At 41.7% G+C, this 23,229-nt stretch overlaps 3 protein-coding genes across 11 annotated transcripts in view; 2 read left to right on the forward strand and 1 right to left on the reverse strand.

Annotated features, from left to right (window-relative positions):
• Positions 1-23,229, reverse strand: part of LAMB3 (laminin subunit beta 3) — a 200,527-nt gene that overhangs the window by 77,530 nt on the left and 99,768 nt on the right. For 4 of the 8 annotated variants that reach the window (XM_078357046.1, XM_078357049.1, XM_078357050.1 and 1 more), the window contains exon 1: positions 261-542. The exons of 2 other annotated variants lie outside the window; for them this stretch is intronic. The gene's annotated coding sequence lies outside the window, so the exon portion shown is untranslated. Of the gene's footprint in view, positions 1-260; positions 893-23,229 lie in introns of those variants that run through there. 2 more of the 8 variants (XM_035280980.3, XM_078357044.1) reach the window with 1 other exon arrangement.
• Positions 259-1,292, forward strand: G0S2 (G0/G1 switch 2). Of its 2 annotated transcripts, none has more exons than XM_078357060.1 (2): positions 259-451; positions 545-1,292. In XM_078357060.1, the coding sequence occupies exon 2, from the start codon at positions 577-579 to the stop codon at positions 886-888; it is 312 nt and encodes a 103-aa protein (XP_078213186.1). In that variant the 5' UTR covers positions 259-451; positions 545-576; the 3' UTR covers positions 889-1,292. The 2 variants fall into 2 exon arrangements, with proteins under 2 accessions (XP_078213186.1, XP_008983863.1); XM_008985615.6 differs by having other exon boundaries at positions 259-411.
• The window catches only part of HSD11B1 (hydroxysteroid 11-beta dehydrogenase 1), a 54,792-nt gene continuing 41,644 nt past the window's right edge, over positions 10,082-23,229 (forward strand). Inside the window, exon 1 of the mRNA XM_054248243.2 lies at positions 10,082-10,175. The gene's annotated coding sequence lies outside the window, so the exon portion shown is untranslated. The remainder of the gene's footprint in view (positions 10,176-23,229) is intronic.

Genomic DNA, 23,229 nt, shown 5'->3' on the forward strand with positions numbered 1-23,229 from the left:
TGGAGTGGGACCTTCCCATGCAGGCCTGCCCTCCCGCGCGCGCCCCCCCACCCCCCGCCCCCGCGAGTCCCCTTGCTCACACAGTCAGAGCGTGCGCAGCGCGTGGCCACCTCCCGCCAGATTCCACCCCCTCCTCTCCCCCTCCTGCCTTTCCTCCCCCTCCCCCTTCCCCTGGCTCTGGCTGCGCTGGCCTGGGCCAGGGAGCCCAGGAGGCGTGGCTCGGAGAAAATATATAAGCGCCCGGGACGCTAACGAGGTACCAGCTGCGGAGTCTCCATCTGGAAGAGCCGCTGCTGCCGAGAGGAGGAGAACGCCGAGGCCGGCCGGACCAACAGATTCACTGACCGCCGTATTCGCTGACCGCCTCCGACTCCAGCTTGCGCTGCCTCCTGCTCGCGCCACGCCACTAAGGTGGTCCCCCTTTCTACCAGCCCTCCCCAAGATAAGCTAGGTGCGGGGTGGCGGGAGGCTGGGTACGGGGTGGCGGGAGGCTGCAGCCATTCTCCGGTGGCTAACGTCCCCTCTCCTGCTGCCCCTCCTACAGCTCACTCCCGCCTCCGAGAGCCCAGAGCTGAGATGGAAACGGTCCAGGAGCTGATCCCCCTGGCCAAGGAGTTGATGGCCCACAAGCGCAAGGGGAAGCTGGTGAAGCTGTACGTGCTGGGCAGCGTGCTGGCCCTCCTCGGTGTGGTGCTCGGCCTGATGGAGACTGTGTGCAGCCCCTTCACGGCCGCCAGCCGTCTGCGGGACGAGGAGGCAGCCGTAGCGGAGCTGCAGGCCGCCCGGGAGAGACAGGCTCTCCAGAAGCAAGCCCTGCAGGAGAAAGGCAAGCAGCACGACGCCATCCTCTGCGGCAGGGCCCTCTCCAACCGGCAGCACGCCTCCTAGGAATGGTGGGAGACCAGTGGAGTGGGAGGGAGAGGCGGCAGACAGAGCGAGCGAAACCGACTGAGAGATGCAGGGGGAGATGGAGAGGGCGTGCGCACGGGAGCCTGACTCCGCTGGGAGAGTGCAGGTGCACGTGCTGTCTGTTATCTGGATTTACTTCAGAGAAGCCACTGACATCTAGAACTGACCTACCACAAGCATCCACCAAAAGGAATTTGGGATTGAGTTTTGCTGCTGTGCAGCACTGTATTGTCATGACGTGTCCAGTACTGTGTATCTTTGAGTTATCTAAACGCGTCTACCATTTTGCACTAGGGAGGAAGGATAAATGCTTTTTATATTATTATTATTATTACAATGACCACCATTTTGCATTTGGAAATTAAAAAAATTTTTATACCATATCTCATTATCTAATTTCTGAGAGGTGTGTTGTCCTGGGGTGGGCAGCAGGGAGGCTAAGCAGGAGGGTGATGGTGATAGGGTCACTGCAGAGGGAGCAGCTTCCTGAAGGTCAAACACTTGCTATCACACAGTAGGAACTGTGTGATAAGCTACTACATCCATAGAAGTCTGTTGAGTACTCATTTTTGCTTGTTAGAGGTGAGAAAATGGAAACTTTTATAAGTTCCATGAGATTTAGCATTTTAAGATCAGAAGGTAGATCAACTTCTGAGCTAGAGTGAGCAGGAGATAACTGATTACGTCTAAGGCAGAAAAGTTCTTTGCTCCTCGCACCTGTGCACCAGAGGGTCCCATGGCTGATACCTTTTTCTTCCCAACTGCATTTTAGAGAAAGAGAGAGAGGCAGAGAGAGAAGGGAAGAAAAGGAAGGAGGGAGATCTGGAAGGGAGGGGAAGGGAAGAAAGGAAAAACTAGCTACCCAGCAGGAAGAGATAAGCTCCCACGAACACCAAATCAGATGAGTCTAGCTCTACCCAGCCTTCCTCTCTATGAACCCAGATCATAGTAAGAAGCCCTGGGCTAGAAAGAAAAAAAGTGCTTGTTATACGTCTGAGTCCGCTTCTTTTAGTGGACAGAACTTCATCTGTAGTAATAGCCAATTCAGTGACTCTGCAGGGCTCGGCATAAGAAATTTTAAACTTGAAAGAGGTAGCCAGGAGCCAGAGGCATTGCCTTGATGGTTGTCTCTGTACATTTTCCACGTTACCTGTCCTAATCAGGTACTGACACTTTACTCCTCTGATCAACAGCTGTGCATTTTTGCCAAACACACCATTGCCTCTGCTCAGACTCTCTCCCTCATTCAACGCCCCACACATCTCCATTTCATTTCTGCCAACTCCATTCCTACCCAATGTTCCTGGCCCTGGTCAAAAGCCATCTCTCTCTGAAATCTATTCTTACCACTCCCAAAGGAAAAAGCAATCAGAATGTAGTAAGAATATCCGAGGAAAAGAAACATATTTGGAGTTTAAAAGGAAAAGAAGAATGTCAGTGGCACCGCGGTTCTCCCAGTTTCCAAAATGGGAAATTCAGCCCTATACCAAGGCAGAGCCTCCATTTCAACGTCCAAGAAACTTCCTAGGAACTGACTCAATTTTATCCTTCTTGCTGCTCTTCCAAAATGCCTCTTCTATTGTATTAATTATACTCTTTTGCCCATTCAGCTATCACCTTGTGTGGCTTTCAACATTCAAACCGCCCCTGCACCCTCTAACACATTCACCCTAAACAGTCCCTTGTCAGACTGTCCTTCCTTTAATCTCTTTCATTTTGCCACTCCTGAACTCAAAAACATCTGAGACTAAAACTCCCATGCCAGGTTTCAGTGTCTCTGATGTGCTTCTGTCTCAGCCGGCCCTCTTGCCTGATTTCTCAGGCTGCCTACCATGAACCCTGGTCCACTCTCGTTCCCTTCTGTTTTTTTTGTACCTTTGTTTACATTATTCTTCCAACCTGAATGTCCTCCACTACCTCCACATCTTCTGAAACCACAGACCTCAAATTCTCCAAGGGAGGTATGATTTCAAATACAGGCATTTTGCCCATTGTCAAACTACATGTAAAATTGTGTGCTCTGATTTTTTTATTTAGAAGGTAAGGCCTATGTTTTGAAAGTTTGCCTATACATAAAAAGTTACCTAAATATATAGGTATGCCTATATGTTTTTGTGTAGAGGGAAATTTCCCATGTCTATTTATGTTCAAATTTCCCAACCCAATCAAGTCTGAGCTGTTGAAATCTCTGTTCTCACTGGTCTTCTTAATTCTCTGAGTTAAATGCCTGAATCTCATGCTTCATCACTCACTAATGGACTTTTTTTTCTCCCAGTTGTTCTGTGGGCTTGGTCATGTCTCTTATAGTATAATCTTCCTGAGGTCAAGGACCATGTCTTCTTTAGTGTTCTCAGAAATCATTAGGTCCTAGCCAAATAGTAGGTTCTTAATAAATAGTTGATTGTTTAATTAATCATTTATGAGGTTACAGCAGTGACTGTAAATTAAAGGGGAAGCAGTCTTGTCCCCCTAGAGAACATTTGACAGTCTAAAGACATCTCTGGTTGTCTAGGTGAAGGGAGGGGGCAGTACAGCAGGCATCTAGAGGGTAGAAGTCAGGGGCTGTTAAATATCTTCTAATGCATAGGACAGCCCCCCAGTACAAAAATTCTCCAATCCAAATTCTCCAATAGGGCAGAAGTTGAAAAATTCTGAGTTAGAGGAAAATAAGGAAAAGGAGTTTGCTTAATAATTTCAGAAACAAAGTTTTGAGGTGGTCTCACAAGGCTATGTCTGGTTATGATCAAACATGATAAGTCCCTCTCCGAACACAGGAACAGAAATTGTCTTTTGTCCTATTCTGCTTGGTAATTTTACCAACAACCTAGGAGAGGTAGCAGAAGGTACACCTACCAGTTCTGTTGGTGACACAGGGCTGAGAGAGCACAGTCACAACTCAAAACAACTCAATAGGCTGGAATCATGCACCAAAGCAAAACCGACTGAAACTGAAGAGGGAAAAGATACAGTACAGAATTCAGGTCCACAAAACCAACAGTGCAAGCGCAGAATTAGAAAGACATATCCTAGCAGCAGACCATGTGAAAAAAACCTAGAGGGTTTTTTTTTAATGTCTGACACATTGTAACTGTACATATTTATGGAGTACACTTTGATGTTTCCACACATGAACACATTGTGTAGTGATGAAATCAAGGTATTTGGCACAGTCATCACCTCATGCATTTGTCATTTCTTTGTCTTGAGAACATTCAAAACCTCTCTTCTAGATATTTTGTAATGTACAATACCTTACTGCTAACCAGAGTCACCCTACTATGGAAAAGAACTCCAGAATTCCTCCTGATTGAAACTCTGTAACCCTTGACCAGCCTCTCCTCATTCTCCTCTCCCCGTCTCCTCCCAAGCATTTGTTAATCACAATGATCTACTCTATACTTCTATAAGATCTATCTATACAGATAGATCTTATATATTATCTTATATAGATCACTTATATATTCTACATATAAGTGAGATCATGTGCTATTTGTCTTTCTGTGTCTGGCTTATTTCACTTAACATAACAACCAGGTTCATCCATTCCATCTCAGATGACAGGATATCATTCTTTCCATTGCCGAATAGTATTCCACTGTATACATATACCACATGTTCTTTATCCTTTCATCCACTGCTGGCACTTAGGCTGATTTCAGGTTTTGGCTATTGTAAATAGTGCTGCAACACATATGGGAGTACAGATATCTTTATACACCCACTAGTGGGGATTCTGGATCTTATGGTGGCTCTACTTTTAATCTTTTAAACCTCCATGCTGTTTTCCATTGCATTCGGGGCTGTACGAATTTTCATTCCCACTAACAGTGTATGAGCATTCCCTTTCTCCCCATCCTCACCACACTTGCTTTCTTTGTGTTTTGATAAGAGCTATTCTAACTATAGTGAGGTGGTATTTAATTGTGCTTTGATTTTTATTTCCCTGGTGATCAGTGATGTTGAGGATTTTTTTCATATATCTGTTGGCCATTTTTATGTCTTCTTTTGAGAAATATCTATTAAGGTTTTCTGCCCATTTTAAAAATTAGGTTACTTGGGTTTATTTGGCTATTGGGTTGTTTGAGTTTCTTATACATTCTGGATATTAACTCTTTGTCAGATGTATATTTTGCACATATTTTCTCCCATTCTGCAGGTTGTCTCTTCACTGTTGTTTCCTTTGCTGTGCACAAACTTTTCAGTTTGATATAATCCCATTTGTCTCTTTTTGCTTTGGTTGCCTATGTTTTTGAAGTCTTATCTAAAACTTTTTTGCCTAGTCCAATGTCTCAAAATGTTTCCCCTATATCATCTTCTGGTAGTTTCATAATTTCTGATTTTATATTTAAATCTTTAATCCATTTTGAGTTGACTGTTGTAGTCATTGATGACTTAATGGTGGGGATACATTGTGAGAAATGCTTTGCTAGGTGATTTTGTCATTTGTGCAAACATCATAGAGTTTACTTAAAACACACTTAGATACTAAAGTCTACTACATATCTAGGCTATATGGTGTAGTCTATTGCTCCTAGGCTATAAACCTGTATGGTATATTACTGTACTGAATATTATAGGCAATTGTAACACAATGGTAAGCATTTGTATATCTAAACATAAAAAGGTATAGTAAAATACATTATTATAGTCTTAGAAGACTATCATATATACAGTCCCTCACTGGCTAAAATGTTATGTGGCATGTGACTCGATACAGTGAAAGATTGGGATCTAGTCTCGTTCTTCTGCATGTGGACATCAAATGTTCCCAGCACTATTTATTGAAGAGACTGCCTTTTCCCCAATGTGGGCCTCTCGGCAACTTTGCTGAAAATCAGTTGGCCATGAGTGAATTTATTTCTAAGCTCTCTATTCTGTTCCATTGGTCTGTATATCTGCTTTTATGCCAGTATCATGCTGTTTGTGTTATTATAGCTTAGAAGTTTATTTTGGAGTCAAGTAGTATGATACCTCTAATTTTGTTCTTTTTGCTCAGACCTAAAGATTTCCAGTGATTACAAGTGCAATAAAAGCCAATGAGGGCTTATAATAGGGGTGCTAAAACAAATTAATGCTTCATTAGTAGAAGTATAATATGCAGAAAAAGAAAAGGGCAGGTGGCTTTGTTATGCTTTGTATTTGGTCAGGGTAAAAAACAAAGGGTTTAAATCAGACTGCCTGTATTTGCTTGGGTTTACATCTTGACTCTCCTATTTGTAGTTCTAAAACATGTGAAAGTTATTTATACTCTCTCTCTCTTGAGTTACTTAAATTCTTTCTTCATCTGTAAAATAGTACCTTCCCCAGGGAAAAATTTGCTGATTAAATGAGATAATACACACAGAGTTCTCACAGTAGTAACTTGCATATCGTAGGCTTTCAGTCAATAATAGTTATTATTGTTGTTGTTAATATTTTAAGACAAATCTTGACCAAAAAAAAAAAAAAGAAAGAAATCTGCTTAGATTAGAGTGACTAGGACAAATAAAAGTTCAGAAACTCTATCACATACAGAACAATTGAAGAACAATAGAGATACTAGATTCAGTAGCTTTACATGACAATTGCTCCAAATATTTGAAGAGCTGCCATATTGGAGAGGATCAGACTTATGCGGCTCAAAAATGGAGATCCAGCATTACCAAGCAGGATAATAAGGAGACAGGTATTATGTTATCATTATGACATCAGAGTAATTAAAAAACATAATGAATTGCCTTGTGATATCTAGTAAGCTCCTGTTACCAAAGCATCCAAACAGGGGTTGGAAGTTCTCTGCCAGGGATGGTATAAACTGGAGAGGAGATTCCTGGACTTGGAGGTCGCATTCAATTATAAGATGCTAAGATTCTAAGATTCTTTCTCATATAACCACCAAATAGGGGATGTATTTCCTTTCCTAGCCTGTCTGTCTAGATCTCCCCTTTCTTTAAATGCCTCTTTATTCTTTTTCTCAGCATATTGATAAATGTTTCCTTTTTGCTCAATTACTATGAAATGTGATAAATTTAATTCCAAAAACAAATTATTTCTTGATTAAGCTTATCTAACTAATGCTTTTGCCTTTTATAAAAATACCTTAACCTACTGGTAAAACCTAACAGTCTCAAATCTGGTCATAATGAAATGTCTATTAAAGTTACCCTCCTCTTCGCAAAACACCACAAAACTTTGATCTATTTATAAAAATAAATATATACAATTTTGTGCTGTATTAGATGCCATCTTGCACTATATTCTGATGAAAACAAATAGTAGGTATCGACTGAGAATATTTAACATTTCCCACATTCTTAGGAAAATTTGGTTGTTCTAAAGTCATGCTAACCAGAACTAGTAGAAAACACACTGGCTTAATCAATGGCAACTCACCTGTTAAGCTTTTAGAAGCCAGCCAATCAGTGATAGGCCCTCACTTCTGAGAGTCAACCAATCAGTAATGGACTCATGCCATTAACTACATCTCAGAGTGCTAACCAATCAACAAACAGTCAGGCCTCTATAGCTGATATCAGCCCATTTGTCTGGGCTGAAAGGAGATCAGCATGAGATCTCATATTTCTGATATAAGGAAGTGTTCCAGAGGAAATGAATGGAGATACATACTCCATAAGTTACCAATTTAATCCAAGCTAGTCCTTGGGGATAACAGTTAGAGGTCCAGTACACTGAAACCCAATTTGGGAAAAGGCAATCGGTCAGATCTACAAAAGACTTTCATGAAAGCATTCCCTGTCTTTTCAGTCTGTGACAGGACACCTTTAGTCTGTACTCTGGGCTCAAAGATTTTGTCAGGTCATTGATGTTGTGGTCCTTTCTAACCTTTGCTTAGGGAACCCAAGATACCATTCATAGGTTCATACTTTTATTCAGTGGCCTTTCTTGTCCTTCTTGGTTTCTTCCATGTCAAAACTGCAGCCTTCACTGAAAGAACTCCTGCTTTCCATGTAAAATTGCACTATAATCCTAACTCTTGCACTTATTTTGGTAAAGTGCAAAAAATATTGTTAGAATAGCAATGGCCACCACAAGAACTTCTGACATGTCAAAATGAATAAATTAAAATATTTAAGAGGAACCCCAGAAAAATCAGGAGACAGCCCCAAAGAGGCAATAGTTAGCTTCTTTCGTTGGTACGATAAGGCTTCAAAGTAAAATTTTAACTCAAGAATGGTCTCTCTCAAAGACTCTAATACCACCTAAAACCCACCCTCCTTTCATTTCTCTGTCTTTCAATTCACCTTTACCCGACCTTCAACATGAGCCACCCCTTTCTTCTAAATTTTCTCTGGAAAAGGGTAATCACATTGTAACATTGCAAAACCAGAAGGCAGTCCTAAAAAAGCTGAATTTAAACCGTGGCCTGGAGCAAAATTAAAAGTTATCATGAAAGACTTTCCTAAGTCTAAGGGGTGCTTGAACAGAAATTAGTTAACAATTCAGGATTTTATTAGGTACTTATTGTTTTAGATTAAACAGCTGTACCAAATGATTCAGTTAATTGTTAGTCCATCCAATAGGGAAAAAAAGTATTTATAAGCAGCAGGGTAAGAAAAAACATATTAAATAACTCAGTTGTACAAAATGAAAAACAAATGCCTTAAGCAGACAAGAAAAAGAAAACACAGTACAAAAAGCAACTTCAAAAAAATTTCTTTTAAAAGTACATTAGGCAACGGTTAAAAATTGTAAACTAAATACAAATGAAAAGAGACTTCAAAAAACTTTCAAAGAGGATTCTGGAATACACTCAACAGCTGAAATAAAAGAAACATTGTCTTTATTTTTTCCCATTAAATGGCTCAAATATGAATTAGGGAATTTAATGAGAAAAAAGCAATTGAAATATGAAACTGACAGCTTAGAAAATATCCAATATATAACCGGACATTTTCAGAGAGCTCTAGAAAGTAAATAATCTAGAAATCAATAGAACATATCATTTTCTATATAAAACAACTTGCCCTGAAATAAAAACAAGACAAAAAGTCTTGTATTTTCTAAGAATTGGGAATATATAGAGAGAGATACTTGTAGATATTGCAAGCAAAAGGGTCATTCAAAGAACCAGCGTTCCACATTGGCTAAGTAACAGAATCATGACTACCCAAAATCTGTCCAATGGTTCTTCTTTAAAGGAGACATTCACACCCAACGATTACAGTCCTTCCTCTGAGCTTGTGTCCCCAAGTCTCAGAGGGGCCAGTACACAACCATGTCACTATACTCTCCATCACGGCATAGCTACATCTCGTATGGCTTACCACTCTCTCCCCGGCCTCTAGCCCAGTGCCTAGCATAGGGTAGGTGCTTACTAAATATTTGTTGAACAAATGAAGAAATAGAGGAAGAAAGTACATTTTTGTCTTGATGCACTGTAGTCCCTTCCTTAGTCCAGAAATCACAAACCTCTGAATTGGGATGTGACTCTGTCATTAATTGGTGAGAATCATTAGTCGAATTATTGTCCCTACTGGAGTCTCTTTCCCTTATAGACTCCATGGCAGATTCCTGTCATCCCTTTACCATCTACTCCACCATCAGCTGATGCAATCACTAAAATGGTTTATAAGTCACATATATGATCCCTAAGGAGTTTATAATTGAGAAACGTGTAGGCACACAGCACTCTCAGAATGCATTGGATCACTAAAGACTCTCCTGGTAAGAAAGGAAAATCTGCCCAAACCCAGTTTTTGTTTCAGTAACTTCCTCTGAAACAAGCCCCTGTCCCACCCTTAGCAGATGCTCACTCTCAGGAATCTGAGAGGGGGCTCTATGTGGTATGCTTCTCCCATGTTAAGAGCTAACAACAGTAATGGGTAAGTGTCCAGGGCAACCAGGACCACTTCCAAGCGTTCTCGTCTTGGGCTGCCTCGAGGGCTCCTTGTCCTTTGGGGAGTACTGATTGATGACTGATACCGACGACTGGCCCATTCTGGCTTCTCTTTGGGGCTGTCTCTGCAGGTGCCTCCTGGCTGCCAGCTCGGTCCTAGCATAAGGGCCTTCTTCCTTGGTCTGAGTTTCACCTTCTTGTATCAGGTGGCAGACCAGCTGGTTTCAGTCCCAAATCAGGTCTTCTGACTCCTCCCAGAAACCAACCAACTTCTGAGCAGGAAATCCTGCCCCTCCCCAAAGAGTGGGAAACCGCAAAGGAAGGGAGAGACGAAACAGAAGGAAAGGCAGAGAAGGAGGGAGAGAGAGAGGAGACGCCAAAGGAAAAAGAACATCAATAAAAAGAAGTCAAATTTGTTCGAAATCTTGAGGTAAGACTTTAAAATCACATTATATATCATCGTACCACCATTTGTGTCAGGACCTAATACATAGTAGGTCCTCAAAAAAACTACTATTGAGATAATTAATCTATTGCAATGAACAGGAGGGCTGGGCTAAAGAGAAATTACAATGTGAAATGCTGGTCAAAAAAGAAAAAACAAGAAGAAATGCCTGATACACTTTCAAATGTGTAGGAGGGACGATATGATAAGATGCAGATGGAACCAGAAGTCTGTTACCGGCACTGACAGCATTCTGATCATTTTGGGACAGAGAGTCAAGTTGGAATAAAAAGGTTGCAAAGACAGTATGTAAATGTCTGCATGCTCTTTTGGCATTACAGAAAAACTGCAAGAATTATAGAAAGGTTGTAAGCAGTTTTTAAAATCAGCTTTAAACCAGTGATAGAGCACAAACACTACGCTATGTCCTGGGAACTGCTAAATGTGAGGATATCTGTGTGTTGCATCCAAACATCAGCTAGTTTAATGTTACCAGCATTTAGATCTAGAGAGTTGAAAGAGGCTCATTTTATTTTCAGAAGTCTTGTTCAGTGGACCAAGGGAGGCCTAAATGTGTCAATCAAAATTCTTCATGTGCTATTCATCTATCCCTTAGTCCCAGTCCAGCTGAGCTGCTCAGAATGCTGACCCTCTGAGCCCTAAAAGGGCCTCTTCAGAGAAAATCCCAACACTTGTTTCAGGTCAGGGAACTAGAGAAACCTGACAGGAAAGGGAAATACCATTCCCCACCCTCACCATTTATTCAAACCTTCGCTTGCCATCAATAGATGGTATCATCCAGAGGGTTCTGGTTTGGCGATCCAGTCACTTTGAGATATTAAAATAGCAAGATGCTTGCTTCAGAAAACATCTACAGACAATGATGATGTGTTTTCACAACGGTTTGCCTTTAAGAGTCCTATCCTCCGACTTTTCCAACAGAGCTTACTAGTATCATGGGGACACACTTGAAGTGTTTCCTTCAGTGCCAGTATTTCTCTTTGGGGTTTGTGTGAGTTCATCAGAGTGAGAAGCTGAAAGGAGGGTGGGAAAGGTAAGGAGAGATGAAACGATCTCATTTCTGCTTGCTTGCCAAGGTTTGAAAGGAACTGCCTCCCTGTCATTAGGATATGAAAATAAAATCTGAAAATCCTAGCTCTTTCTTCATACTAATTTCAGTACAGCTAAAAGTTCCCTGTCCAATTTCTGAGCCAGAACAAATCTTAAAGGTAATCTAAAGTAATTCGCCTTGTTTGCCAGGTGAGGGAATTGAAACCAAAACAAGGGAAGGGCCTTGCCCAAAGTCACATGTATGTCGGTGATGGGAAGGAGATGAACTCAGTTCTCCCAGAGTCCCACCCAGGAGCCTTGTAAGAAATCATGAAGGCTTTACAGGAAGGCACCCCAGATGTCTGAGAGCTCATAAACACCACATCTGTTGACTAAATACAACATTCAGTTAAAAGATGCTCAAGTAATCTTCCCCTGGCAGAAACAGAAAGAAGAAAAAGATTTCCCCGATAGTTCAGTTTTTCCAGAATCTGTTTTACAACTGTTAGGAGACTAGGGAGGAGAAAGATTCAAGGCAGATTTGTCACGAGAGAGCGAGAATATTTTACATTCCTCCCATTGGATCGGCATTTTACATGTCTCATTTCTTTATGTCATCTTCATATTATCCTCGTTTTACAAATAACATTGTTTTAAGTTTGCTCAAATTCACAGGGGGAATAAGAGACTATGATTTCTGGATCTCTTGTTGGTAGGCCCAGGATCAGGCTCTGGACAGACATGGCTAGTTCAGTGCCTGCTACAGTCTTACTCAGACTCCTCCCTAACGCAGACCCTTGCTCTAGCCATTCAGGCAACCTGAGCTTCCTCTGAAATGCCAGGCTGTTTCTAGACTTCTTGCCTGAATACAGGCTGTTCCCTCTGCTTGGAATGCCTTTCCCCACATCCTCATCTCCATAACATGTACTGAGCCTTCAAAACTGAGCTCCAAGACCACCTCCCGGAGCCGTTTCCTGCCACCATGGCCTGTCCCTTCTGTATTTCCACAGCACTTTACTAGTATAGAATACACTTACGCACATTACTATTACAGGATACATCATGCTATGGGGAGCTCTCATTTACTTGCCAACTTTCCTTGTACTTGACTTCAATCTCTTTGAAAGCAGACACCACATCTTACTGAGCCTTTGTATTCCCAGCACCTAGCACAGTTCCAGAGATGTATTAGTGCTCAATAAATATTTGTTAAAATGGATGAACAGATGAAATATTTCCTTTCATTTTCTTCCAGTAAAAGCATGCAATAAAAAGTCTTGTTTCAGATCAGGTGCCCTGGCTCACGCCTGTAATCCCAGCACTTTGGGAGGCCGAGGCAGGCGGATCATGAGGTCAGGAGTTTGAGACCAGCCTGGCTAATATGGAGAAACCCTGTCTCTAGTAAAAATACAAAAAAATTAGCCAGGCGTGGTGGTGCACCTGTAGTTCCAGCTACTCAGGAGGCTAAGGCAGGAGAATTGCTTGAACCCAGGAGGTGGAGGTTGTAGTGAGCCGAGATTGCACCGTTGTACTCCAGCCTGGCAACAGAGGGAGGGAAGACTCTGTCTCAAAAAAAAAAGAAAGAAAGAAAGAAAGAAAAGTCTGGTTTCCATGCTCTTGACTCTGGTAACTTGAGGGTAAATAGATGATATCACTATTATAAGCTTCCTCTCCTTTTGAGCCTGACAGGCCACTCAAAAAATAGGTACCTAGGGTTAAACTTGGCACGCTGAACAGATATTAATTTCTGCATCCTGACAAAATGCTTTGATGACAGTAGAAGAATTTACATGCCATAAGCCACAAGGATAAGAGCGGGGACACGGGAACAACAGAGATAACAACAGCTAAGGAATGTCAACAGTCTTGGAAGATGGAAAGTGGATGGATGAGTGATAAGTGACTTAGCAAACCCAAGACTGTTGAAGTCTGAGTGCTCATGATGGGAAGCCCCAGGAGCTGGAGGAACAGGTGGCAGTAAAAGTAGGATAAGACCCTTGGCCTCTACAGCTACTCCAGCTGGAAAAGGAAAGTTTATTTTCAGGAGAAATTTAGCAAAGACACACCAGGCTCAGGGATATCAGACACAGCAGAGGGTGGGGTTAGGCATGGAGCTGGAAACAACAAGATTAGAGAAAGACTCCATACTGAAAGATGAGATTCCACAGCCCGTTTTACTGGCTCAGCTCCCAGAACACAAACAGCCTAGCTATACCCCTCTCCACCACCCTACCCCAGCTTACGCTAAGGCAGAAGAACTAAGGATTCTTCTCTGTAGAACCCAACCAAAGGGACAAACACTACAAACATTTGGTTCCCCCAGTGAAACCACCAGGGGCCTTCTGGATTATCCTACAGTGAAGTCCAAAAATTAACAAGCCTTGCCCTCACACACAAAGCTTCCAACAGCCAAGGAAGAGACTACAAGGATCACCAGGTGATATAGCTTGGATATTTGTCCCCTCCAAGTTGCATGCTGAAATTTAATCCCCAAGGTTAGAAGTGGGGCCTGGGGTGAGGTGTTTGAGTCACGGGAATGAATCCCTCATGAATGACTTGGTGCCATGCTCATAGTAATGAGTGAGTTCTTACTCTATGAGTTCCTGCAAGAACTGGTTGTTTAAAGAGCCTGCCCCCTCCCACCCCTTTCTTGACAGGTGATGCCTGCTCCTCTTAAACTTCTGCCATGAGTGGAAGAAGAGCCATGGTGCCAGATGCAGATGTTGGTACCATGCTTCTTCTGCAGGCCACAAAACCATAAGCCAAATAGACCCCTTTGCTTTAAAATCAACTCAGATTCAGGGTTCCTTTACAGTAACACAAACAGCCTAAGACACCAGGCATAGGACAAAAGCCTCTGACACTGAAGACCTGAAGAGAGGAAATCCAGGAAGCAGAAGAAATAATTATCAATAATGACCACAGCAACAATAATATCCCCCAGAGATAAGGGAAGACAATTCATGAATTATGATCAAGAAGCCAATTTTTGGCTGAAAATAAACTTTCCTTCTCCAGCAGTGGCTCATGCCTGTAATCCCAGCAGTTTGGGAGATTGAAGTAGAAGGATCACCTGAGCCCAGGAGTTCAAGACCAGCCAGGGCAACATAGAGAGACCCCAGTGTCTACAAATTTAAAAAATTAGAATGTAGTGGTGCATGCCCAGCTACTGAGAGGGCTGACATGGGAGAATTGCTTGAGCACAGGAGGCTAAGGCTGCAGTGAGCTGTGATGGTGCCACTGCACTCCAGCCTGGGCAACAGAGTGAGGCCCTGTCTCAAAAAATAATAATAATTAAAATAAAATAAAGAGCCAATTTTTAATTACAGAAAAGAAAAAGAGGGCTGTTTAAATAAAAATAAAAGTGGTTATTTAACAATTAAAAGGAAAGGGCAGTTGAGGTGGCTCAGACATCCCAGCAATTTAGGAGGCCAAGGTGGTGATTACCTGAGGTCAGGAGTTCAAGACCAGTCTGGCCAACATGGTTAAACCGTGTCTCTACTAAAAATACAAAAATTAGCCAGGCATGGTGGCATGTGCCTATAATCCCAGCAACTCTGGAGGCTGAGACAGGAGAACCACTTGAACCGAGGAGGCGGAGGTTGCAGGGAGCTGAGATCGCACCATTGCACTCCAGCCTGAGCAACAAGAGTGAAATTCTGTCTCAAAAAATAAGTTAATTAAAATTAAGCATTGGAAGATAAAATTGGGGAAATCTCCCATAAAATAGGACAAAAGGGAAAGAGATTAAAAAATAAGACATAGAAATATAAGAAACTTAAGAGATCAGCTCAGGAGCTCTGACATCTTCTATTAAGAAGTCCAAAAAGAGAGCGCAGAGAAAATGAAAGAGAATAAAATAATCAAAAATTTTTCTCCAAAATTTACCAAAATGCAAGATTTGAATTTCCATATTCAGTGGATGCAGTGGGTACCCAACACAATAAACAACAAAACAACAAAAAACTTATCAAAGCCTATTATTGGAAATGTTAGAACCTCGGGAATAAAAGGATCCCAAAAGGTCTAGAGAAAGAAAAATAGTTCACAAACCAAGGGTCAGAAATCTGAACAGTAATTGGACCTCTCAGTATCAGCACTGGAAGCCAGAAACTGAAAGGCAAGACAGGAACATTTTCCAATCCTGAGAGAAAACAATGTCTAATCTAGAAATCCTTACCCAGCCAAAAACAATTAACGACAAGGTAATACAAGGACAAGCAGACGGGGCTGACCGGAACTATCAGGCTGTCCTTTATTTGGCTGGGGTCTGATGGATTCATGCCCTCTTAAAGATGTTAAAAATGTGAAACATCGCTCCTGCATACAAGGTCTAAAAACATTTCCCTACCATACATGAGGAAGTACACCGAGAAAGAGAAAACAGGAGCTCCCAGGTAATGGCAAAGGAATGTCCCCAGATTCAGGGGACAGGAGGACTAAGGACTTCAGTAAAATGTCTCCAAGGAAAAAATAAAGGAACTCATAGATTACCCAATTAATTTGATCTATTTACTTCAATTTTATGGCTCTTGTCAGAGGGTTTGAAGGTCATGTACAACTAAGAAAGCAAACAAATAAAAATGAAGTTATTATTAACTCCCAGGAAGTCAATGAAGACTAGAATACAAGCAATGCAATCATAGCGCACTATACTGTTCAGCTGTAAACAATTAATCAGATACAAACACTGACGGTTGATTTAATTAAAATTGTGAGATTATAATATTAAGAATCTAGAAAAAAGGGAACGGGTGTTTGTATTGTAAAAAAGCAAAATCCCAATATTCCTGAGTAAGAAATGAACAAATAATTTCTAACATTGCAAAATCAAGAAATAGTAGTAAAAGTATATTGTTTACAAATGTGAAGTTGGCTTTCAGGAGGAAATAAAGATTTTAAAGTGATTGTCTCTCACTGGGATCAAGGCTGAGAAAGGGAAGAGAAAGGATTGCTGTCACTCATTGTAAACCTCTTGTACCAGGTGACTTTTAAAACCCTTCTCACGTATTATATTAATAAATGTAAAAACTAGTTTTCTTAAAAAAAAAAAAAAAAGGAAATGGCTTAGTCATAACACAGCAGTCTCCCAGGGATTACATTCTAAGTACAGTCAGCATGTTGATGTCTGGAGCTATTAAATTCAACCCCTAACAAGCTAAAGTGAAAAGTATTTACCTAATTACCCAAAGAAGTTTGGGCTGGTGCGTCTACAGGTTACTTTAGAATCACCTGGGGACTTTCAAAGAAAACCAGAGCTAGAGAGTAAAGTGGTAAAAACAGGCTTTATTCAGGACTATTGCAATGGGAGAAAAAAGACCTCAGTCTAGAACTGTGCTCAATTCCAAATACATTAGGGGCAAGTGAGTGAGAACATACACTCAAAGAGGGATGGTGATTGGTGGATGGAAAATTACTAAGAGGAAACATCAGGGTTGGGGTAAGGAGGGTTCTGGCTGAAATGAAACAGGATGCTTTCTGAAGACAGGCCAGGGTGGTCAGGCACCCCTGGGGGATGATGGCAAATGAAAAACCGATTAGATATCAAGAAGTCAGGTATTAAAATGGTGGTGGTGGGGAGGGGGGGTTCTTGCTAAACTGACTAAGCAGGATTCTTTGTAAAACTGGATTTTTACAAAGAAGTGCCCAGAGGGGCCTAGAAGGTTCGGGAGCCTGACTGAAGTTTGGCCAAAAATAATATTTATCAGGAGCTATGTAAAAAATACAGATGCCTGGGTCCCATCCTTAATAAGCCAGACACAACAGGACTTAGTGGGGTCTAAGAATCTGCCCTTAGTTCCCCCAGATGATTCATGGAGGTTTGGGAATCATTGGACCAGAGTAGAAATCAGGAGTGTATGTTAGAAGGAGCAAGGGAATCCGGGTCCGTGCATTTTATGTGTCTGTAACTATTTCTGTGTGCATGTCAGTGTATTATGAGTCTTTCTTTCTCCTTCCCTCCCTCTTTCATTTTCTTTCATTTTCAATTAACCCATAAATCTCTCTGGACTGCTGACAAGATTGGCAGAAATAAAGTCCCCATCTGAGCTATCTCTCCCAATCCTGTGGCTCCACCTGCTGGCAGAAGCTTGTTAAAATTCTTAGTCGTAAATCTAGAAATTCCCTTCGGTTCCCTATTAGGTCATTTTTCAGGGCTGTTTCCAAACCCTCAAACTTCATGAATCCTCCTCCTGTCAGACATAAAATACAAAATGAAGCCAGGGAAAACTTTCTTGCCTTAAATTTGTGAATATATGAAATTAGGAGGAAGCAGGATAAGGCAGAAATGAAAATGAAAGGTATATGCTGTGGTCAAGACTGAGCAAGAGGAGACACTTGAGAATTTAAGTCCCCTCCTTCTTCTTCCTGGCCCTTCCCCAGGAGATATGGATAGATGGGGAAGCTGCATTTAGCTGCTTTCCAAAAATGGAAAGAAGGAAACAAGTTAGACTAAAAAGCTCACTGAATTTGGAAGTAGAAGGCAAGGATTCAATATCCACCCTTACTCTACTTCCTCGATTCTCAAAAGCAGCAGTCTCCTTTCCCAGAGCCATGTGCTATATCATCTGGAGTGCGACTCCCTAAACCATGTCCTTCCAGTAATCTTGTCTTTAGACTCTACTGGGTCTTTCCCACAAACAGAAAGGATGCTCAGCCCAGCACAGCGTCTGGCACAAATGCTCAAAAACATTTGAACAAAAGTTTAACTCATTTCTATCCCCCAAATCAAAACCTTCTTTCAGATCTTCATGCTTCTCAAGTGCCTCAAAAGTGTGGCCCAGGAAACACTGCATTCCCTCAGGTATCTTCACTCTTCAACTCACAGCATTTCCATGTTAGCTCCTCTGGAACTCTCTGGCAAAGATCCCCAGTGATTCCTTTATGTCAGACCCCTGTATTCTTGGCACTTTTCACTCTCCTTGACCTCTCCCATCTCACTGAGACCTGTTCTGTTGGGTTCTGTGCTCTCAGTCCTCCTGCTCCCAGCTCATCTTTATTCTCCTTTTCTGGCCCTCCTCTTCTGCCCACCCCTCAAACATGAGTGTAAGATTTCCCTCTTAGTCTTCACTCTCTCCCTGGTGGCCTCATCTACTCCTATGGTTTCAACATTAACTTCCATGATTTAAATCTCCCAAATCTATATCTCTAACCTGGACCTTTCTCCTGAGCTCCAAATACCTACCAGACATCTGTATCTGGATGTATCAGAATCTGTTCATCCATTAAACACTTTAAAAATGTTTACTCAGCACCTACCCTGTTCCAAGCACTGTGCTAATACTGGAGATGCAGGGGCAAGCAACATGGGGAGGGTCTCTGCCCTCTCTGAACTGTCTAATGGGAAAGGCAGACCATGAACAGATAGGAGTAAAAAGCGGTAAGTGCAATGATTAGAGAAATGTCTAGTGTTCAGAGAGTACCTTGCCTGGTCCTCAGCATTCCCTGAAGGTGTGACTTTGAAGAGCAGTACCTGAATGGTAAGAAGGAGTTGGGGCAAGGGGAGGTTCCTGGGAAAGAATTTCCAAAATTATGAAGGACTTTTAAAGCTATAATAGCGAGTTTGGACTTTATCCTAAAGATAATAGGGAGCTACTCAGTCTTCTAAAGCAGAGAAATATGCTGATCAGTTGTGGTGTGAAGAACTGGATGGATTAGAGCCCACGGGGAACTTTGCGGTGCTGGGATGTTCATGTCTTAAGTTGGATGGTGAGCCATGAGGATTCTGTTTCATACTTATGCTTTATACATTATTCATGTTTTCATATATTCTTTTGTGAATACCAAATATTTCACAAGCTTGTTTTAAAAATTAATGGATTGAGGAAGATGAGATGGGCATAGAAATGTAAGGAGGTTACCAAAGCAGAAAACAATGGTGGCCTGAGTTAGGAATAATGATATGGTCTGGCTGTGTCTCCACCCAAATCTCATGGCAAGTTGTAAAGCCCTGGTGTTGAGGAGGGAAGGACCTGGTGGGAGGTGACTGGATTATGGGGTTTCCCCATAATCCTATCTGTTCTCATGATAGTGAGTGAATGCTCATGAGACCTGATGCTTTCAAAGTGTTTGGCAGTTCCCCCCTTGCTCTGTCTCTCTCCTGCCACCATGTAAGATGTGCCTTGTGAGGAACATCCAAGATGGTCGATTGATAACAGCTCGGCATTGCAGCTCTCAGTCAAAGTGCAGAGAACTAGAGGACGCCACATTTTCAGACAAATTCTGGTCACTCACGGAGCAGAAGATCCCCAGTGGAGGAACCACACAGGTTGCCAGCGTGACACTTGTGGCTGGCGCAGCAGCTCTAGGAGCAGAGTAAACAGGGCTGGCTCCCCTTCTGACCGAGGCTTGGAGGACCCACACAGGCCACCAGTGTGACTCTTGTGGCTGGCCGGCGCAGCGGCTTCGCCAGCACCTCGGTGCGGCAGCTCTCGGAGCAGAGTAAACAGGGCTGGCTCCCCTTCTGACCAAGGTTTGGAGGACCCACACGGGTCCCCAGCACGACTCCTGAGACTGGCGCAGCGGCTGTGATGGCACCTCAGCGTGGCAGCTCTCGGTGCAGAGTAAACGAGACTGGTCCCCCTTCTGACCGAGGTTTGGAGCCCGGGGAAGGCAGAGTCGCCCATTACGGACACAAGAAGGAAGCCAGACAGGAGAATCCTGGGCAGAAAAGCACCATCAGTCTTAATTGCACCATTCTGGCCCTGGGAACTAACAACTTGGGCGTCCAATCAAGAGACCTAATCTGAAAGTTGGTAATTTCAAAGACGACAGGAGGATAAATTTACAATGATGGGAAGAAACCAGTGTAAAAAGGCTGAGAATACTCAAAGTCAGATGCCTCTCCCTCTAAAGATGATCACAGTTCCACATCAACAATGGAACAAGGCTTGATGGAGAACAAGCACATCCCAATGACAGAATCACTCTTCAAGGAATGGATAATAAGAAACTTCTGTGAGTTAAAAGAACATGTTGTAGCCCAACGTAAAGAAACTAAGAACTTTGAAAAAAGGTTTGACGAAATCCTATTGAGAATAGACAACTTAGAGAGGAATATAAGTGAATTAATAGAACTGAAGAATACAATACAGAAACTCCGAGAAGTATGCACAGGTTTAAACACTCGAATTGTTCAAGCAGAGGAAAGGATAACAGAGGTCAAAGTCCAACTTAATGAAAGAAAACAAGAAGACAAGATTAGAGATAAAAGGATAAAAAGGAATGAGCAAAGTCTCCAAGAAATGTGGGACTATGTGAAAAGACCTAATTTACGTTTGATAGGTGTACCTGAATGCGACAGAGAGAATGAATCCAAGCTAGAAAATACCCTTCAGGATATTATTCAGGAAAATTTTCCTGAACTAGCAAAGCAGGTCAATATTCAACCCCGGGTAATACAGAGAACACCACAAAGATATTCCTCAAGAAGAGCAACCCCAAGGCACATAATTGTTAGATTCACCAGGGTTGAAACGAAGGAGAAAATACTAAGGGCAGCCAGAGAGAAAGGTCAGGTTACCCACAAAGGCAAGCCTATCAGACTTACAGCAGATCTCTCAGCAGAAACTCTACAAGCCAGAAGAGAGTGGGGGCCAATATTCAACATCCTCAAAGAACAGAACCTTCAGCCCAGAATTTCATAGCCAGCCAAACTAAGCTTCACAACTGAAGGAAAAATAAAATCTTTTATGAACAAGCAAGTACTCAGAGATTGTATTACCACCAGGCCTGCTTTACAAGAGCTTCTGAAAGAGGCATTACACACAGAAAGAAACAACCAGTATTAGCCTTTCTAAAAATACACCAAAAAGTAAAGAGCATCAACATAAAGAAGAATTTTCATCAATGAATGGATCAAACAACCAGTTAACATCAAATGGCAGTAACCCTAAATTTAAATTGACTAAATCCCCCAATCAAAAGACACAGCCAAAACCCAATGGCATGTTACATCCAGACCTGTTTCACATGCAAGGATACACAAAGACTCAAAACAAAGGAATGGAGAAGGATTTACCAACCAAATGGAGAGCAAAAATAAATAAATAAAAAGCAGGAGTTGCAATTCTCGTAGCAGATAAAATAGATTTTAAAGCAACAAAGATATAGTGGTAAAAGGATCAATACAACAACAAGAGCTAACTATTCTAACACCCAGATACATAGAGACTTAGATTCAATGAGACAGAAAATTAATAAGGATAGCAAGGACTCGAACTCAGATCTAGAACAAGTAAGCTTAATGAATATTTATAGCGCTCTCCACTTCAAATACATAAAATATACATTCTTGTCAATACCACATCACACCTACTCACAGGTTTAAATGAAACATTGATTGGCCATTATTAATACCCATTTTTTTTTCAGAATAAAGCAATATTTCCGTTCACCCTCCCTCTCTCTCTTCCTCTTTCTTTCTCTCCTTTACTCATTTTTTTTTTCTTTCCTTCCTCAAAAAAAGAAATCAACTTGTAAACCTCTAGATCCAGGTCGGCAATGTCTCTCTCATTGCTTGAATTCCTTCCTTCCCTTCCCTCCCTCCCTCCCTCACTCTCTCCCTCCCCCCCTCCCTTCCTTCCTTCCTTCATCCCTTCCTTCCTCCCTCCCTTCCTCCTTCCCTCCCTTCCTGCCTTCCTCCCTTCCTCCTTCCCTCCAAAAAAAAAAAAGATGTGCCTTGCTTTCCCTTCACCTTCAACCGTGATTGTAAGTTTCCTGAAGACTCCCTGGACATGCAGAACTGTGAGCCAATTAAACGTCTTTAAATACATGTATAAATTACCCACTCTTAGGTATTTCTTTATAGCACTGTAAAAATGGACTAACATAGATAGTCACAGAGGGTGAAGATTTGGAGATGGTTCTAGAGATACTCAGGAGGTAGAATCGACTGTACTTGGTGACTAACAGAATATGGAGAGGGAGAAGTAAAGAACTCCTAAGTTTCTGGATTACTAATTAGATGGATGGTGAAGCCATTGATTGAAAGTGAGATCAATTGGAAATGATGAGTAAAAATAACAAAAATCACTGGAGAACAGTTTGGCAGTTTCTCAAAAAGTTAAACATAAATTTACCTTATGACTCAGCAATGCCGCTCGGGTATATACCCAAGAGAAGTAAAAACATATGTCCACACAAAAATTTTCATGCCAATGTTCATTGCAGCACTGTCCATAATAGCCAAAAAGGGGAAATTTTCAAATGTTTGTGAACTGGCAAATTGATAAACAAAATATGGTATATCCATATCCATACAATGGAATATGATTTGGCAAAGACACATATTACAATATGAGAGAATCTCAAAAACACATTAAGTGAAAGAAGTCAGACAAAAGATCACATGCTGTGTAGTTCTACTAATACAAAATGTCCAGGTTAGACAAGTGTATATGTGGAAATTAGATTACTGGTTGCCTGGGGGTGGGGGTGGAAACAGGGAGTGACTGTAAATGGGCACGAGAAATCTTTCTGAATGATGGAAATGCTCTAAAATTAGATTGCAGTGATGATTTCTCAACTCTGCAAGTTTATTCAAAATCATTGAATTGTACACTTAAAATGGGATAATTTTCTAGTATATAAATTCTACTGCAATAAATCCACTAAAAAATAATCATGTCAGTTTCAGCTGAATCTGAGATGTTTAGGAGGCCCTCCTCTCAGAAGGAGAGGGTTTGGGTAAGCAGGTGGTTATACTACCTGAAGCTTAGGAGAAAATACTGCACAGGAAATAAAAAATTTTAAGACTCATCCATCAATATAAAGGTAGTAATTGTAACCATGAGAGAGAAGGAAATTATGCAGGGAACATAGAGAGAGAAAAAAAAGACAGAATCAAGGCAAACTCCAGCAATTCAAGGAATCCAGAAGAAAAGATAAGCCTATAAAGAAAACTGAGAAGCAGTCAGAGAAGTAGGAAGAAAGCCTGGTGACTATGAATTGACAGAAGCCAAGGAAAGAGGATGTGTGGGGCCAGAAGAAG

The sequence above is a fragment of the Callithrix jacchus genome, chromosome 19 (genome assembly GCF_049354715.1).
Source record: "Callithrix jacchus isolate 240 chromosome 19, calJac240_pri, whole genome shotgun sequence".
Classification (NCBI taxonomy): Eukaryota; Metazoa; Chordata; class Mammalia; order Primates; family Cebidae; genus Callithrix; species Callithrix jacchus.